This window comes from Cavia porcellus, unplaced genomic scaffold, assembly GCF_034190915.1.
Source record: "Cavia porcellus strain 051 isolate PalLab524CR breed Dunkin Hartley unplaced genomic scaffold, mCavPor4.1 scaffold_4, whole genome shotgun sequence".
Taxonomy (NCBI): domain Eukaryota; kingdom Metazoa; phylum Chordata; class Mammalia; order Rodentia; family Caviidae; genus Cavia; species Cavia porcellus.
This window is the reverse complement of record NW_026947487.1, coordinates 8,767,183-8,787,437: the sequence shown is the minus strand read 5'-3', so window position 1 is coordinate 8,787,437 and position 20,255 is coordinate 8,767,183. Positions and strand designations below refer to the sequence as shown.

Genomic DNA, 20,255 nt, shown 5'->3' with positions numbered 1-20,255 from the left:
AAAAAGCCACAAAGTTCTGTTAAGTAACTGATCAGGGAAATGGCATTTGTGAAGTGGCTATACTTTTGCAAGGGGGTCTATGTGTAAAGACTCCATAGTTCTTCCCTTTATGATCAAGTTGCATCATCTCAAAGTTTTAACTACTAAGAAAATTTGGTGCCAGAGGAACTGACTCATTTAAAACTGACATTTCACTGCTGGAGACAAACTCTCAAGAAGGAATATTCCAAAATATGACTAGGGTGGGAATTTACCAAAAGATTGGTGGGGTTGGGAGAGATACACAGGGGGGCAGGGAGGGGGGAGGACACAGTTACACAGTCAGGGGGGAGAGGGACAGATGGGGAGGAAAGGAGAGAGACAGAGGGAGAGGAAAGAGGGAGAAAGACAGGAAAAGGGGAAGGGAGAGGGAGAAAGGTGAGAGGGAGAGAAAAAGGGAAGAAGGGATGAAGAGAATCTTCTGCCAAAATGCTATTTATTTTTGTCAATCAGATGCTTCCTCTTTTTTTGTACATTTTAGGACTGATTCCACTGTAGTTTTGTTACTAATCATTACTTATATTCCTTTAAAAATTGCCCAAGGATTTTTACTTTTATCAGTTTACCTTCAAATAATGGTATGTCACTTTCTACACAGTGTACAAACTGCAACAGCACATTTTCATCTAAGGATTACTTTCTTCTATTACGTTTTTTTCATACATTTTATTTCTAGCCCACAATATATTATTGTTTTTGTTTGCTACAACCAATTATCTTTTAAAAGAGGAGAAAAAAACATTTTCAACTAAGCATTATTTCAGTACTATTTATGTGGGCCCAAATTTCCAGTGAATTTTTCCCATCATTATTCTTTATTTTATGTTTATGTTTAGTATTTCTCGTATTACAGATCTGGTAATGAATTTTCTTAGCTTTTTTTCTGGAAAGTCTCTATGTAATACTCATTAAAAAAAAAAAAAATTCCGGACATTCCCCCAAAGCCTCATGGTGGGGGGCAGGCTTTTGTGCTGAATCTAGAGTTTGTGTTTGGTTCATTGTCTAGTGCTGGGGTTCAGGGTGTGAGCGCTACTACAAGCACCTTAGGACAAGTGGCCTGCATAAAACAAGAGAAGAAAAGAGGCTTGTTTCTCTCCTTTTTTGTTCTTGTGGCTTTTGTTGTCTTCTGCCACCATAAACAGTTGCTCCTCTGCCATCCACCACTCTGCTTTGGAGACAGCTGTTTATGGACTAAAACCTCTACAAACAATGAGCTAAAGAAACCCTTCCTCTAGAGTATGTCATCCTTAATTTCCTATTAACTTAAATCTGAAGCCCTGCGTAACTTACACTGTTTTACCATGACTGATCTTAGTTGAATCTGGAGAGACAACACAGTAACCATTAGAGCACCTTGTACAGGGGCTAGGGATTTAGCTCAGTGGCATAAGCACCTGCCTTGCAAGCAGGCAGTCGTGAGTTCGATCCCTGGTACCAATAAAAAGCAAAAAGACAAAAAAAAAGAAAAAAGAACACCTTGTACAGTGCTTTTTTAAAAATTTTATTTAAAGAAAGACTAAACAAAACAGAAAATGTGTAGACATAATACATAATTTCAAAGAAAAAAATAAACAGTAAGAAATCACTAGTTGATATTTATATACTGTCCTCTTACAAATTCAAGATACTAAAGTGGAGCATATAAAGTGGGGATTCAAACAGTGAGACTGCAACCAGTTCTGTTCAACTATCCAACAAAAACTTAGAAATACAGTTATCAATCCTATACATTTAAACATACACACAGTTATCCATATCTTCAATTATGTTGAGACTGAACAAACCCAAGCAGGCTAATATCACTCTGAACAAAGAATACTACTACTGCTAGGTGTCACATTATGACACTCCAGGATCAGCACTGGATACTTTAGTGTCTCTTTTTCTTCAAAGTATTTGTTCATTTCATCATGTGTCATAGGATCAGTTCTCATAAACTATTTATAGGTTCTACATATGCATAAGTCTTTTTTTTTGGTCTTTTTTGTTTTTATCGGTACCAGGGATCGAACTCATGGCTGCCTGCTTGCAAGGCAGGAGCTTACGCCACTGAGCTAAATCCCCAGCCCCATATGCATAAGTCTTAACATGTTTTTCTTTCTTTCTTTTTTTTTTATCAGTACCAGGGATCGAACTAACAACTGCGCACTTGCAAGGCAGGCGCTCATGCCGCTGAGCTAAATCCTCAGCCCCCTTAACATGTATTTCTATCCTTTCTGTATTAGAGGGAGAAATAAAAGCAAAACAAACATTCCTATAAACACATGAAACGAAAAATACATATAAGACCGTTGTACAAGGAGTTCTACCATAGTTCCTGTGTTGTCTCTTGTTATCTTCAATTCTTGGCTATATCATCAGACATAGTATAATTGAATATATCAGTACATAACTGTATTAATAAAAACATAACTTTGTATATAGTATAAAACTTCAAAAACAGGCAGTAATCAAACCAGAATGTGTATTGTAGTGAGTCTTGTCATCTTCCGTGTAGTTGCCTATAGTCTCAGACTTGATACTATCAATCATATAAATTGTGAATAAAATCTGTGAATACCAAACAGCAATCAAACAAGCCAGATTTAACTAAGATCAGTCATGTTAAAACAGTATAAGTCATACAGGGCTCCAGATTAAGTTAATAGGAAATTAAAGATGATTACTGTGCTACATCCTGATGTTTTTGGGAGAGCTGTCTGTGTCCTCAAATCTAATGCAGTAGACAAACTGGGACAGAATAAAATCTATCTAAGCAGAGTGGTGCAAGTAATGTGGGTTTTAAATCCTGATACACTATTAACAATATCTTCTGCTATCTTTTTAAAGACTCTCTCTCCCTTTCACTTCCCCAGGGTACACTGTGCATTTTTGGTCTCACCAAGACTCTTGGTTTTAAATTGGGGGCGGGAGGGGGGGCAACCTGCTATTTCCCTAAGTGGTTCCAACTTTTTCTCTCCAGGACTTAATCTCTAATTGTATTCCTTCACCTATTAAAGCTTGTCTTTCCAACCTATCCACAAATACTGGTCTTCCTCATCTTTTCAGATCAGTTCTATACTATGTTTTTTTTTTTTGGTGCCGGGGATTGAACTCACAACCTCGCATTTGCCAAGCAGGCACTTACGCTGCTGAGCTAAACCCCTCGCCTATATTATGTTGTTTCATGTGAATTCTCTATATGTGAAGATATGGACAACTATTTGGAAGAAAACAGACAATATGATAGATAGTGAAGATCTCTAATTGTCTTGCTTTGAAATTTATGTCTCTTACATTGCTTTCTTATGTTCTGTTGTGTTGTGTTCAATTTTATCTTCTTTAAAATTTAAAAAAAGAAAGAAATCCTTCCGCCTTTAACCTGCCGTGTCAGGTATTTTGTCTCAGCAACGAGAAAAGTAACTCAAAAATATTCAATATACCGAAAATTACAGAATGACTACATATTTCAATCTTTTAAAACCATCACCGTTGTCTTTTGGTTTTTACTTTCTGATGAGAAATCCGCTGTTTTCTTATCTTCACTGCACCTTACATCTCTTCTTTCCCTCTCACTGTTTATTCTTTTTATAACTGGTTTTAGCAATTTGATATCATGTACTTTGCTATATTCTTTCTGCTTATAGTCTAATGATATTCTTTAATCTTTGCACTTTTTACTAAGTCAGAAAATAACTTGGTTTTCATTTCTTCAAATATGTTTTTCTGAACACTCTTTTCTTTCCTCTCCTTCTGAGATCCCAATAACACCTACTTAAACAAGTTGATATTATTCCACAAGTTACAAGATGTTTTCCCTATCTTCACTATTTCTTTCAGACCTTTAAACTAAATATGGCTTCAAATTCACTACTTCTGAACTACTTAATAATGTTAACTCTACTGGACTTATACTTTATTATCAAAAAATACATTTTTAATCTTTAAAAATTCCATTGAGCCTTTTTTTTTTAACCTGTCTTCTTCTTTGTTGGCTGCAATAAGTGAAAGAGGGGAGGGAGGGGATATAAGAGCTCTTTTCTGGGGCACATACAGAAACTCTGTCATTCAAGACAAATATATTCTATTTTTTTCCCGTCATATTCAGTTTGCTGTTATATTACATTCATGGGCATATTTTAAAAAATGTGCAATGGCTATTTTGAAATTTTTACCTATTTTTTCTACCATCTTGTCATTTTCAGGTCTACTCTGAAAAAGTCCTATCTTTTCTTTTTTCTTTCTTTTTTTTTTTTTTTTTTCCTTTGAGAAAAGGTATTGCTATGTACTTCAAGCTGGCCTTGACCTCACTATGTAGCCCCAGCAAGCCTTGAACTCATGGTAATCCTCCTGGCTCACCCCCAACCAGGTTGACACTGTAGGGATGTACTACCATGCCAAGGTATCTTTCTTGTTATGGATTATTTTTCTGATGCTTTGCACAACAAGTAATTTCTGATTGGATGCTAGACATTGTCTTTAATACTGCTGAATTTCTTTAACAGGTATTTTCCCTGCTATGTGATTAAAATGACCTTGGTTCTTTCAAGACTTGCCTTTAAGCTTTATAAGGGCAGGATAGGGTAGTCTTAACACTAGGATTACTTCAGTCTCAACTCTAAAGCAAGGTCATTCTGATCCGTGTACCAACAGGTCACTCCATTCTGGCTGCCAGGAACAAAACTGATCTTCTAGATGTATGTTTATATATTGTTACATCTACAGGATTCCAGTGGGTCTTTTCTCAGTCTCGTGTGGTTTTCACTCACATCTGCACAGATCAGCAATCAGTTATACACTCAAGGAGACCCTTAATAGATCTATTGCTTTCTTCTACGCGGCTTCCTCCTCTCCACTACAATGCTCCACAAATTCTAGCTGCCTCTACCTCTACCTTCATCTCTTCAATTAAATTAGCAAGACCACTGGCATCTATTTGAGTTCCCTTTTCCTGTGCTTACAAACCAAGTAACATACACAACGACACATTAGTAACTAATTTGTGAAAGGATTTTGCCCTAGATAGGACATTACAGCAGTGAGAGGCAGGACCAAGGGACGTTTACCTTGAGGTCATTTTCTCCCGCCCCTATGTAATTTAACTGTGGCGTGAAATGAATTCCAATGGGCTGCTTGGGCATCAGCAATGCCCCTTTAGGCACCACCCCAGACCAAAGCTATATGTATGCCCCCCACACCACGGGTCCGGCAGAAAAAGCCAGATCCCAGTGGTCAAGGTGTTTCTCTCTACATCCTTAAAATAAAGGCCACTTTACTTTATGTTTTTTGTTTTCTAACAGTACTGAAAAGCCTATCAATTTGTATTCAAACATCCGAACTTTAATAGGAGGAGAATATTTTTAAAAAATATTATGTAGAAATATAGTAGAAATCCTCAGACAAGAAAATTTCTAGTTAATAGTGATAAGGTGCTTTCATATAAACAAAGTACAGTTATCTACAAAACTTTCAGCTTATCTTTATAGTATTTATCAAGTAAGTTTGGAGAGAAATGATTTAAGAACAAAGAGGTAATTTAGAAAAATATCTTGTGAACATTTCATACATTACTTGGTTAATTTATTATGTGTTAATCCCTAAATGCCAAAAGGAAAAAAAAATCTGGATTTCTAATATAAACAAAACTAACACAAAAACTTACAATTTCAGTTAAATACTGATGGCAGTAGCACAAGGTTTAAGGTTTAACTATTACAAAAAAAAAAAAAAAAGACATTATGCTAAAACTGAGTACACCTGGGCTGTAGGATTTAAAAGTAGATTTTGTTTCTAATAATTTCCTCTCACATTTGCTCACACTAAAAATAATGAACTACTCATTTAGAAATCCACTATCGCAAGGTGTATGGATGAAAAATAAAAAGGCAGGTGACTTATTTTTGCCATGTTAAGTATTTCTTTACAAAGTGACCATTAAAGTATGGTTTTTAGTCACATAATCATATCCTAGTCAAGTTTCCTGCAGATCATTTTGACCTTTTAATGACAACTGGAAAGAAACACAATCTTACTTGTTATAAATAAAATAAGAAACAACCTGAAACTGGGCACTGATGCTGGGAGGTTTCTTCTTCTTGTGCAAATGAAGAAGGGACTTAGTAATGCGATCCTGCAGGGTCAGTCTGGTTAGATGTTTCAAAGAATTTACATCCAGCAAGTGCTGAAAAGAAGAAAAAAATTAATTCCTCACATAAATTAACCAAAAATAAAAGAAACAAAATCCTCAGTTTTCATGATTTCTTATCTATGTAATAATTTATCTTTTATACATGACTGTGATTGTTGGGCAGGATAATTAGACATTAGCAGGCCTCAGGGACAAAAGGGAAGTCCATAGCAGGCTTTTAGCAACTAGTTAAATAAATAAATAAAGATCTTAATGTGTAACACATTCATAATTATATATCAGATGTCAGGTCCAAAGACATATATCAATTTGTATTCAAACAACCTATTTCTAAAATAGCATTTGCATTCCTGGCTGCCATCCCCTACAGCCCAAAGATGTGAGGAAAAGAAATGTTCTTTAAAGACACTCTTGCCTTGAGCTGCAATCTGTTTTAAATTAACTTTTCTATATTTCTATCTTTTCTACATTTCTTTCATAAATTACTTTACTTTGATAAATTTACTTTAAGATTAAAGTCCATGAGGAAACACTGACCATCTAAAAAGGACAGAAAAATATTTTTGCTATTCTAAAATATTTTCTAAGTAACATACTGATAAGCTTCAAAACCACCTGAGCCTCAGGAGTAACTCTTGTGTGTACAAAAAGATACTAGGATTACACTGATGCAGATAACCTCTGGTACAACCTTCTTACTGAAGAGGTAGCTGTGTCTACAATAAATTCTACCAAAACTTCTGCATGGCCACCTATAACACAAAAGGATCCAGGAGATTTGCAAGGGCAAGTTCCTCGGGGTGTCAGGATTAGGCTTCCAAGTAATTATGATGAAAATAGAAAACTAATACTTAATATCCATTTTCCCCTCCTTTTGACTTTCCTCAGAAGCTAAAAATTAAACATTTACCTGTGAAAGTTAGAAGGCATAATTCAGACATAATGTCTGACTACTACATTTGCAAAAATGTACATAAAGATACTTTAGTTTCCTACAGTGCCAGGTTCCAGCTACAATTTTATGAGTGGTCAGAGAGGTAGAACACAGGACATTTGTGTTGTTACCACTACTGCTGTAGAGTAGAAGCAGATAGTTATAATGTGTTTTCTTTGAATTATACCATAATGGTATATGTTCCTGGAAGCAGTACCCTAGTTTTTTTTTATTATACCCTGAGTTAGTTCTGGCAGTATTGTTTAATATTCTGAAACTTTAAGGCTTCTAATGGCTTTAGAAGTATGTGGGTATTTTAATTGTTTCCTTCATCTTAAAAGTATCTACAGTGATTACTTATATTTCCAACTGATTCCTGCTTCAAAATGACAATATATTAAGATAAAAATCCCAAGGTTACAAAAGGTATACCTTTTGTGTACACACACACACACACAAATGCTTTATCTGGCCATCAACCTGATGAGCTATTCTACAAATTTAATGAGAAAGATGGAGTTACATATAAACCAACAAACTATACAAAGTAGGATAATAAAAGAAAGTAGTATAGGCTGGGCATAGTGATGTACACCTGTAATTCCAGCATGTGGGAGACTGAACTCGCTCTAAGTTCAAGGCCAGCCAGGACTGCAAAGTGAATTCAAGGCCAGCCTTAACTGCACAAGGAAACTCTGTCTCAAAAAGACAAATAAATAAAAAATAAGAAAGTAGTACAGCACTTTCTAGCAAATTACATTTTTTAAATCACACTATACTATGGTCATGCATTTTATAAACAGAAATTATGGAAATGCGATTAAGAAAACATCATTTCTGCCAGACTATCCCAGGCAGGGACCCTCACTGACTCAGCAAGGTACCTGCGGGAGTGGAGGCAGCCATGGTGACAGGCACATCACCGGGCCACCCTCAGTGGAGACCCCCCAAGACCTGGGTGTGACACACACACCATCAGTTGCTAAGATGAACCAGCACTGTACTTTGGCATGTGGACACGCAGAACAGAAGGGGTAGGTGGGACTGCCATTCTTCCTCCATCATTAAAGATAAATATATATGTATATTAAAGGGCTGGGAATAATCCCAGCAACAAAATGCCAACCCCAGCCCCCACATTCAGAGACCAAGATCAGCCTCTAACCAGCACAAATCCCACTGCAAAACTGGCTGGAGTACACATTTCTGAGATTAGACTTGGACCTACCATAGAGCTGCAAACACTTGAGGAATTTATTCCATTTATTTTTCTGTTTAAGCAGTTTTCCTCTTTCTCACTGAGGTCTTTTTTACATTTAGTTTAATTTGGTCTTGTACTATGTAAGACCTCACTTATCTACCTTGCCCCCATCCCTCTTAATTTTCTCCTCATGAGAGGGTAAAATCACTCCACTAAAGAGAGAAACATTGCATACAGGTTCTTAGTATATGCTGGGTTCTGTTATACAACTAGAGAATACAACTATGGTTAAAAGTATTAGGCTAATATTTACCACAGTTTGTCAGTAGCTGGGCTGCACTTGAGACTATTGTTACTGTTAACTGTACCACTTTAGTCAGGATACCGTATCTGCTATAATGAGTTGATCTTTCCTGTATGACAACACTGTGATTGTATGAGATCATTACCATCACCATAATCCAGTACCAAAGGACTGGGTGCTGAGTCAAATAGGTAAAACTTTTCATCCTCAACACATTGAAAAGGTAGCTTCTTTGGACACAAAGATCAAGCACCAATTACATCTAGAAGATATATCTGTGGCACAGCCATTTCCTAGGGAAGCCTCAATACTAGGGAGAAAGCTATCATAAGAGACCTATAAGCGTCAACACAGAAAACAAAACAATACAAAAAACAGAAAATAGAAAATGACAGGACACAGAAGCAAAATGCAACCCCACACTCACAGCCCTCCCAGGACAAGTCCAGAACACAGTAAGAGAGGAAATCGGAAGTCAATCACTGGAACTTTCTGAAATGATAGCAAGAGAAGTGAAAAAACAAATGGAAGAGGCTACAGAAAAAATAATCCCTTAAGGTGCAAAAAGAAACGACAATCAAGATGAAAGATTTTAAAGCAGAAACACATAAAAAAGAAATAGAGGTGCTCAGGTAAACAATGGATAGCATGAAAGCCCAACATAGGAAAGAGACAGAATCCGTGAAAGAGACACAGACAAAAGTCCAGGAGATTAAAAACTCCACTGAAAGTATATGCAACAGATTGAATGAAAGCGAGGATAGAATATCAGATCTAGAAGACAGGATTGTGGCTACTGTCCATCAAAAGGAAGATATCTTAAAAGAAAAAATTGTTTCTGCACGCTTGTAACCCTAGCTATCCTGGTGACTAAGGAACAAAGAGTACAAATTCTAACTTAGAGAGACCATGTCTCAAATAAAATTAAGGAGAAAACAAAAGGTTGAGGATATAGCTTAATGGTAAATAGTAATGGTTTCACATGTGTGAGGCCCTTGGTTTCATTTCCCATATTGTAATAAATAAACAAAGAAATCATCATTTCTAAGAAATGACAAAAAGTTTAATATATGTATATAAAAAGGACTTAAGAAATCAAAAAAACCCGTAATATGATAAAAAATGAGAAAACCTGAGTCACCCATTCTTAAAGCAAAAACAGCAAGTAACATAATGGTAACCACTCAATGTCATTTACACCCACTAAAATATTCTTTTTGGGAGGGGGAATTTGCATGGGATGCTTGGAATCTAATTCAAGGTCTAAGGTATTCTTAAAAAGCACTCTACCAATGAACTACATTCCCATTCCCTGTATGTTTTCTTTAAAGAGATTTTGAACATACCAGACTGGCACACAGAATAAGAATTACCAAATAGTATTCATGACAATCTGGAAAAATGGACTTATATGCATTGTTCTGTTAATATTAATTAGTAAAACCTTCCTGGCAAGCCATTTTACTTGTAGGAATGCACTGTAAAAAGATCTCCATGTGATTTATGAAAATTTAGTGAAAATTATGAACAGATACACAATTATATGGAGTTCTTTGTTTCATTCACACAACTGAATACTATATTACTCACAAAAATGCTGTAAACTTACATTTACTGACATCAAAAATATTTCTAAACATTTCTGAAAAAGTCAAGGAAAATGGCACACAGGCTGAATATTAGGAGGAGAGAAAGCAGGCAGGCAAAGGAAGGGAGGGAGGAAAGGGAAAGAGAGAAAAAAAAAGAAAAAGAAAAGAGGGCAGCTGAGAAAAAAAAAGATGTTATACTACAGGGAAAAAAAATTTAGTTTCAATCTATGTTTAAAGCTATAGTACATGTAATCACTAAATGTTTACCACGGTATAAAAGAAAATACCACACATATATACTATGGAAAATAAGCATAAAATAGCATTGATGTGATGTGAGTTTTTTAAACTTTATAAAAATGTATATTAATTCCTGCCCTAGAGTCTTTCCAGTGTCTTTTGACACTACAGAATATTCCAAAGCCAGACCTTCCAAAAGGCTTGGTTTTATGTGGTTTCCAATTAATAGCTTAAGTTTCTCAGAAAGTTCTTGCTTAATTACCAAAACAGTTGCTCATTTCTGTCAATTATATGTCACTTCATTTTCCATACATCAAAGAGTAGCATTTAAATTATCTAAATTATCTTTCATTTACTTCTTACTGTCTTTTTGTCTCTAGAGCATACATAAGCTCTGACAGGATAAAGACTATGCTGTTTATCTTGGTACCTTCAATTTATAATAGTGTCTGTTGTGTAGCTGATACTTAATAAACATTAATTCAAATGAATTAATGGTAACAAACTAAAGAATTCCTTCCTCAACAACTGGAGACCAGACCTGTGCTCAAAAACTCACCATAATTTGATGAATGAGCAAATATTCACAAAGTGATTATTACAGAGCAGCCTACAGATGCTTAGGACATTAAAAAAATACTAAGATTTATGGAAATAATAAGGTAGCAAAAAGGTAAAAGGGCCACATAGCCCAAAGGAAAAGATATAAAGTTAATCCTGTTCTTAGAGCTTCTGTTCATGATCTACTTTATTCCTTCTTGTTCCATCATTATTACTTAGTTTATGAAGTTTATTTTATTCTTTTTTCAGTAATTATTTACTGCTTGTGGGAAAGGTGTTGCACAGATAAAGCCAACAGAATAGAATTATGAGGTAAGACTTTTGAAGAAGGCTGGGGTCATTAAGTATTGATCCTCACATGGGGTTATCAAAGAGGTGCAGGGAGCTTGTTTGTCCCTTCCACACTGGACACAGAGAAGATCCCATTAAGATGTTACAGACATGGCTATGTGGAATGGGCCATCATCTGACACCACAGCTTAAGGCACTGTGATCTGGGACTTCCCAATCTCCAGAAAGTCTATTTTATTATAGCAGTCCCACTCAAATAAGATATTTTATACTGTATCAATAGGGCTAAAAGGGCAATAAAATTAATTCTTAAGTCTGAATGACTGTAAAATTTACTAGCTTCACATTAAAATCATTTTTCCATGAACTTTGAGAGCAAGCAGATCAGAAAAGCAGAAATGAACAAAAGGGCACTGCAACAGTCAATAAAGAATAAAACCTGAAAAATAGGTTACATCAGAAAATGAAGTGTAACAAAAGGTACAGTTGCAAGTTACGAGAGGAAGTAAAGTGTAAGAGGAAAAAAACAGAGTACTGTCATTACAGAGCAATGGTTTTGTGGAAGGATCAACGTCAGTCCACAAAAAACAGTCTCCTCATTTCAAGTAAGCACTTCTCTTCAAAAGCTAGGCTGTGGTCCAGGGAACATTATATGTCATCTCTGAGATGCAAATGCACAAACTAAATGCAGGTGGATTATGCCAGGGCTTTGGATAGAAGAGCTCCCACAATGACAAGGATCCAGAAGAATTTTATCTCACTCTGCAAAACCAACCTATACATCATCGATTTGTCTGACTCCCTTTTCAGCACTCTAGGCCAACCTAACTTGTGTTTTTGTGTTGCTGCTGTTTTGTTTTGTTTTTTGTCTTTTTGAGACAGGGTTTCTTTATGCAGGTCCAGTTGGCCGAGAGAGAGAGAGAGAGAGAGAGAGAGAGAGAGAGAGAGAGAGAGAGAGTGTGTGTGTGTGTGTGTGTGTGTGTGTGTGTAGAGGTACAGAGGATTGAACTTAGAACCTTGCATTTGCCAGGAAGGCACTTATGCTGCTGAGCTATATCCCGGATCAAAAACCCTGATTTGTGATCCATTGCACAAAAGGTTTTTGTTGTTGCTGCTGTTTTTAAACTATTTTCTTTTTTGGTGCCAGGAATTGAACTCAGGGCCTTGCACTTGCCAGGCAGGCACTATGCCACTGAGCTACATCCCCGCCCCATCCCTTTTTTAAAAACAAGAACTCAGTCTGAGACAAAACTTGAGAGCTAAGGATATTTGACTTCCATATATTCACAGAATCCTCAAGATAGGAACATGGCTTTTCAGCATATTATATGCAAGAAGATATTTTAAATAAAAAGTTTAAATTAATTAAAGATACTAATCATAGGTTCAAAAGGTACATATTCAATGAGGTATAAAGCACAAAAACTTTGACTCTACATTCTTTTCTTCCAATGAACTTTTTCCAACAGCTTTACCAACACAGAACAAACTGTACATATTTAATGCGTACAATAGAAGCTATGAGACGTGACAGTACAACAGTGCTGAAGGTTAGGATCTTTAGGGGAAAGGGACCAAGGAGAAGGAGAGAGAAAGATGAGAGTAAGAGAAGGACAGAGAGATTTTTAAATGATCATAATACGTTAAATACGAGTATCAAATGCCCCCCCAAAACTTTACCATTCTCTATTACTAATACGCACTTTTTAAAAATAGCCAATAGCACACTAAGAGGGTAAAGACCATTTAATGTTCTCTCAGAGAATCTGAAACATGTACAATAAAGGATTAACACCTTTCTTCAGGAATGAAATGTTGCTTTCTTAGGACGAGGTAGTTACGGTAAGAGGAGGCTGTAATACAACCAGGCCACCCCCAGAGTTTTGTCTCTTAGGTACTCATGTGCCCTTCTGCTCCTGACGCAACATGAGGTACTCGCCACATGTGTCTCTCAGATCTTGAAAAGTCTAGCTTCTGTAACTGAGAGCCAATAGACTTCTTTCCTTTACAAATAAGAATTCCAGTCTCAAGAGTTGTGCTATATAAAAGCAAACAGACTAACAGCTGGGTCTGGTGGCACATACTTGTGATCCCAGCTAATCAGGAGGTAAAGGTAGAAAGATCTTATAATCAAGGCCAGCCTGGGTGACTCATTTAGCAAGATCCTATATAAAATAAAAAATAAAAGGACTGGGAATATAACTCAGTGGTAGATTATGCTAGGTTCAATGTCAGGAGGGAGAGGGAGACAAGGACAAGAAGGTAACTATAGACAAAGACTATAGCTACCACAACCAAGATAATGAATATATCCATTGGTTTTAATGTCTTACTTGTCTTCTGTGTCTCTTTGTAATTCCTCCCAGTTCCCCAAATCTTGTATGTAGCTTCCTGACAATCTCTTATTTATTTTATGTTACTGATTATATTTATTATTTTCAACTGATAAATAGCATATATTTATAGAGTACAGTGTGGTATTACAGTACAAGTGTATATTGTACAATGACTAAATCCAGCTAAACAACCTATCTATTACTTCATACTTATACTTCTTTGGGATGAGAGTGCTGACAATTTTTTGTACTGGGGATTGAACTCAAGACAGTGCTTATACTGCTGACCTTTGCAATCCATAATATAGTTATCAGGCTGTGTGATAAATTGCTGGAACATATCCCTCCTGTCTAAATGAAACTACTACTCTCCCCACACACTTCCACTTCCCTAGTCTGCGGTAACTCCCAGTGTACTTTCCATGTCTATCAGGTATACTTTTTTAGATTCCACACACTATCCTGCACTGTATGTCTGTCTCTGGTTTATTTTACTAAGCATATTAATCCGTATGACAGAATTCCCTTCTTAAAGGTTGAGTAGTGTCGCACTGTGAATAGAAACCACATGTGCTTTACCCATCCATTTGTTGACAGACAGGTAGGCTGCTTCACTATCTTGGCTATAGTCAATAAAACTGCAATGAAGAAAACAGTGCAGCCATGACTTCAATGTGCTGATCTCAGTTCTTTTGAACACATATCTAGAAAGACTGCCGGCCTCTTTGGTATTTTTAATTTTTCCAGGACCTTCTCTACGGTTTTCCAGAATGGCTGTACTCCTTTAAATTCCACCATTTGTTATACTCCTTATTCTTCCCAACAGCTGCCTGCCTGCTTGCTTAACTCTGTGTAACAGCCCTTTTACAGGTGTGAGGTAGTAAGTATCTTACTGCGGTTTTTATTTACATTTGGTATTTAGTAATATTGAGCACTTATTAAGTGTTAAGCGTATATCTATTGGCCATTTGAAGGTTGTTCTATGGAAAAATATCTATTTAGGTCCTTCTGTACATTTTAAAATCAAATTAGTTTCTTAGTTCTTTTTATATTTTGAATATTCTTTATTACTTGCATGATTTGAAAATTCTACCAATTTTATCTCTTCACTCAGTTAAATGTCTCCTTTGCTGTGCAGCCTTTTAGTTTCATGTAATACTATTTGTCTATGTGTTGGCTTTTGTTGCCAGGGTTTTGTGGTCACTAAGAAATTACTACCACACCACTGTTATACACAATTTGGGGGTGGGGGGTTGGGGATTGAACCTAGGTCCTTGCACATACCAGACAAGTGCTCTAACACTAAGTTAACATTCCCCAGTCCTGTTAAGGAGATTCTGTAGTTTTTGAGTGTCACATTTTTGAGTGTCACATTTAACACTTGGAGAGGGGTAGTACTTTTCTTTGAACTCAGGGCCCTTACATTGAACTATCCTTTTTTATTTTAAATTATGAGTCAGGCTCTTGCTAAATTGCTAGACTGGGCTTGAATTCTTGATCTTCCTGCCTCAGTCTCAGAGAATACTGGGATTAACAGGTGTGCACCACCGTATCTGGCTCACATTTACTTCTTTAATCCACTTTGATTTGACTTTTATATACCAGGGGAGATAAACTTCTATTTTTGTTCTCCTACATACAGAGACAGTTTTCACACCACTATTATTGAAGAAACTATTCTTATTAGTGTGTGAATCTGGTACCTTAGTTAAAAACCAATTGACCATACATGTGTAGGTTTATTTCTGGCCTATTTATTGTGTTACACTGGTAAACTAATCTTGATTTTCTTTTTCTGTACCCAGAATCAAACTCATGACCCTGTGCTTGCCAGGCAGGTGCTTATGCCACTGAGCTAAATCCCTAGTCCTGATCTTTATTTTTTAATGCCATTTTTAATGAAATTGACTAGTATAGCATTCATATACATAGATATCTCTATCTATATATTTATATGTATCTATATACATATATATATATATTCTTTTTTTTTTTTGTACAGGGGATCAAACTTACGACTTTGTACTTGCCAGGCAGGCTCTTATGCCACTGAGTTAAATCCCTAGCACTAGATATAATTTTCTTGAGACAGAGTCTTGTCATGTAACTCAGGCTGGCCTTAAACTCAGACTGATCTTCCTGCCTGCGTCTCCCAAGTGCTGAGATTACAGGCATGTGCCACCACACTCAATCTTCTAATATATTTTTAACTAAGATAGAGTGATACCTCCAAGTTTGTTCCTTTTGCTCAAAACTAGCTTGGCTATTTTGCATCTTTTGTGAACTCCCATGAATGTTGATTTTTTCCCCCTAATTAATGTGAAAAATGACACTGGAATTTTGTGGAGATTGTATTCAATCTATAGACTGCTTTGTGCAGTATAGATATTTTAACAATATTACTTTCCCCAAACCATAAAAATGGTCTCTATTTCTACTCATTGTGTTTTTTTCAATTTCTTTCAGGAATGTTTTATAATTTTCCTATAGACAGACCTATCGCTTCCTTGATTAAACTTACTATGCAGTAATTTTTTGATACTACAGTAGAATAAATAGTACAGTTAGTTTACAGAAACATTACTGATTTTATGATTTGTGCATCCTTGAACTTTACCAGTTGTAACCGTTCTTCAGTACAGTCTGAGAGTAAATTTTGGTCGGAAAAGATACCTGACATAATTTCAATATTAAGTCCCTTTTTTATGATCTAACATATGCTCCAAGGGTTCTTGAGAAAAAAGTATATCCTGCTATTGTTGGAAAAATGTGTTCTCTATATGTCTGTTGGACCTGTTTAGTCTCTAATATTTAATTCCAAAGTTTCCCTATTGACTTGTTTGGATAGCCTGTCCATTTTTGCAACTGGGATATTGAAATCTACAATAGTTGTATTATACTGTACTATGGTACCATATTATAATTATTATTGTACTCCAACATTATTCTACTGCATTATTGTACTGTATTATACTGTATTGTATTACTGTACTGTATTGCAACCCAATACTGGAGATATATATATATCTATATCTATATAGATATAGATATAGATATTTACAACTGTTATTCTTGATGAACTGACCATTTTAATGGACTATTTTATCCAGACAATTAACTTTGCATATACAAACTCTACACTTTACTTTCGTTTTCCTCATGTTTTATTTTTGATGTTACATTTTACATCTTTTTATAATTTATGTATCTTAACAAATTATTGTATAATAGTTGCTTTGAAGAGTATTCTCTTTTCACCTTCATATTATACTTATAATTAATATATTACGATTACAATGTTAGTGTTTAAATATGACAGTTCAATGAATTTTGTACTTCTACATTTTCACGTTATTAACATCTTTCTGCTGGGGATTTAGCTCAGCAGCATAAGCACCTGCCTGGCAAGCGTGAGGTCATGAGTTCGATCCCTGGTAACAAAAATAAATAAAAATTCAACGTCCTTCTCATTCAGCTTGAAGAACTGCATCTAGCCTTTCATGTAAGGCTTGTGTAGTTGTGGGAAATTTCCTATTTTTGTCTGTCTGAGACTCCTTCGTTTATTAAAGGAAGGACTGCTGGGCATAGCTCTTGAGGAATGCTTACATGTGAGAAATTGCTTTTTTCTTGTTGCTTTCAGAACTGTAACTTTGATACAACCCATCTTAGTATGAATTTCTTTGGACTTAAAAGTGTTCTCTGGGATTCTTGGATCTGGATTTCTATTTCTTCCCCAAGCTTAGGAAGTTTACTTCCATTATTTCTTTGCAAATATTTTCTGTCCCTCTTTCATTTCTCTTTTGGGCATACCAATAACATATAGACTGTTCATCTGATGGAGTCCTATACGTCTCTTAAGCTATTTTCACTCTTTTTCAGTCTTTTTGCTCCTCTAATGGGATAATTAAATTGCCAATGAGCTGCCTTCAAATTCATCGATCCTTTCTTCTGCTTGATTGTGCTGTTAATCTCTACTTAAATCATTTACCTCAATTATATTTTTACCTCTAAATTTATTTACTATAGTTTACCTTTCCATCTCTTTGTAGCAATAGTTTGTTCATTCACTACTCTCTTACCATAGTGAAGATCTTTATAATCAGTATTTTTAATAACTTGTTGAGTAAACTACATATCAAGGGTGATTTTCTGACATTTACTTGTCCTCTTATTTGGAAGATATGTCACTGTTTCATCTTTTTGTTGGTTCCTGTACACATAACACAATAGCTTCTGTACATCCTGTCAAACAACTTCTTGCAGTAGTAGGACTTCACCAACCAATCTGGCCACAAGACTTGAGGTGTCTCTCAAGTTTGTGTTTTTCCAAACTGCTGCCCTTTTAGTGCCCAGGAAGACTAAGATGAGGAGAGGCTCTTTGGCAGATACCTGCACCTTAGTTCACACTGCCCCCTCTCATTCTAGAGGGAGAGCCAGTGAACATAAGCCCTTTGAATGACCACCACTTTATTTCCCATGGTCTTGGGAGGCTACAGAATTCAGAGTCCCATGATTCACAGAGCTAGGTGGTTCAGAAGGCCTTGCCCTGGGCAGGAGAAGTTGTAGTGATGTATGGACAAACTCCTCCCAGGAAGAATCTATAGACCTAGCAATATTGCTATAGTGAATGGAGAAAGCCTCCAGAAATGCCTAATACCCATCCAGACTCTCAGAAGTCTAATGTTTATCTTCCTGCTAGCAGTAAGACATGCCTAACCCTCAAGCAGCAACTGGAAAAGTATGCATCTTATCCATTTCTCTGAACAAATCTATGAGACTGTAACTGCTAAAAATGCTGTGTGTCAGTGTAAAACTAGCTCTTAGTTCTGTATCACTATATTACATGTTAGCTCATTTTTTGGCTGTTATACACAATATCTACTCTGTGCATATTGTGTGTACATGTGTGCATGTGTGGTACTGAGGACTGAACCCAGGGCTTACTGCATGCTGTGTTCCCAGTTCCTTCTGTTTGGGTTACTATTTTGAGGTTCGCTGATTTTGTTGCATTTATCAATTGCTTATTACTTTTATTGATTAGTTGAACATTCTACTTCTGAGTAATGTCACAGTTGATGTATTCTTTTTCCTACTGGTGAACACTAGGTTGCTTCTAGTTGTAGTTAATAAAGTTTCTATGAACACTGAGGGAACAAAACAAAGACAAAAAGCCAGTTATATTACCAGAAGGCCAAAACAGTTAAACGTATGTCTATGATCAATTTTTCATGATTGTCCTATAAAAAAGCTTTCTAAATCCCACTTGTATCAGTGAAATGCTAAAAGTATCCTTAATATAAGCAACTGATAATGTAGCTCTAATATATAAATCCGTAAGACACACTAAAAATATCTATATGCAATTTAAAAAGAGAAAAGAGGGGCTGGGGATTTAGCTCAGCAGCAAAAGCGCCTGCCTTGCAAGTAGGCGGTCGTGAGTTCGATCCCCGGTACCAGTAAAAAGAAAAAAGAAAAAAGAAAAAAAAAAGTGTAAAAAAAAAAAAAGAGAGAGAAAAGAAATGGGCTTCCTATGAATGACTGAAATTATTTCAGATGTGTGGAATATGTCACATTGATTTTCATATAAAATTTGTGTTTGTTTTGTATGTAGTACTGTGGATTGAACCTAGGAAATTTCACACTGAGCTACATCCCGGCCTATCTATTTTTGTTTATAAATTTTAACAGAGAGGTTCACCAAGTCACTAAGCTGCCTAGGCTGGACTTGCATTTAGGGTCCTCTTTCCTCAGCTCAAAGGGCTGGGACTGTAGGTATAAGCTACCACATCTGGCTATATTACACAAAGCGTAACAAATCCATTTGAAAAGAAAGAAAGGAATGATGCAAGCAGATATAATCAGAAGGGGCACTCAAGTACTGAAATACTAAAGAGAATAAAGGAAACAAAGGAAGACAAATGAGTATACAAAAATGTATGATAACAAATGTTATTCTTTACAATATACATTTTATAATAAAAAATTGCAAAGCACTCAAAAATAATTTGTGTGCTTTAACCATATTCATCACTATCAGACTTCTTACCAACAATGAATTTATTTTCATTAAAATAAAAGCTGATTTAAGGAAAGGAATAGCAACAGATTCATTTTCTTATTTTTTGAAATGAAGAGAATAAATAGCTATTTATCAGTTCTTTTAAAATTCTAAAATTATGTTTATTCACAATGCTATGAGTGACAAGGTTCTTGGGAGGTCAGAAGAAAAGGAAATGCTAAAGCACCAATTCATTAAGTAATTCTGAAATGTCATCTCTGCAAATAGAAAATATGTGCCAAATCTGGCCCACTGCTGTTATGGTTTACATAGATGAAAAAATCAAATGAATAATAATTTCAGGACATGTGAAAAACTACATGAAATTCAAATTTTGTTGTCCATAAATAAAATTTTACTGTTGCACTAGCACTCACTCTGCTACCTATTACCTACAGCCATATTTGCATTATTAGAGTGAAGCTAAGCAGTCACATCAGAGCCCACAAGTCCAAAGAGACTATCTAGAGCTCCACAGAGAAAAGACCTAATTCCTCCAATAAAAATGAGGACTAAATAAACACTAACTACAAGTTTTAATTCAGAATTTGGTTCAAGACAAAAATGAAAATAGC

The 20,255-nt window shown here is 35.8% G+C and overlaps 1 protein-coding gene across 10 annotated transcripts in view; it reads right to left on the bottom strand.

Annotated features, from left to right (window-relative positions):
- The window catches only part of Myo9a (myosin IXA), a 351,801-nt gene that overhangs the window by 81,715 nt on the left and 249,831 nt on the right, over positions 1-20,255 (bottom strand). For all 10 annotated transcript variants that reach the window (XM_063246690.1, XM_063246689.1, XM_063246687.1 and 7 more), the window contains one exon: positions 6,077-6,199. In XM_063246690.1, coding sequence (XP_063102760.1) covers positions 6,077-6,199 — 123 coding nt within the window. The remainder of the gene's footprint in view (positions 1-6,076; positions 6,200-20,255) is intronic.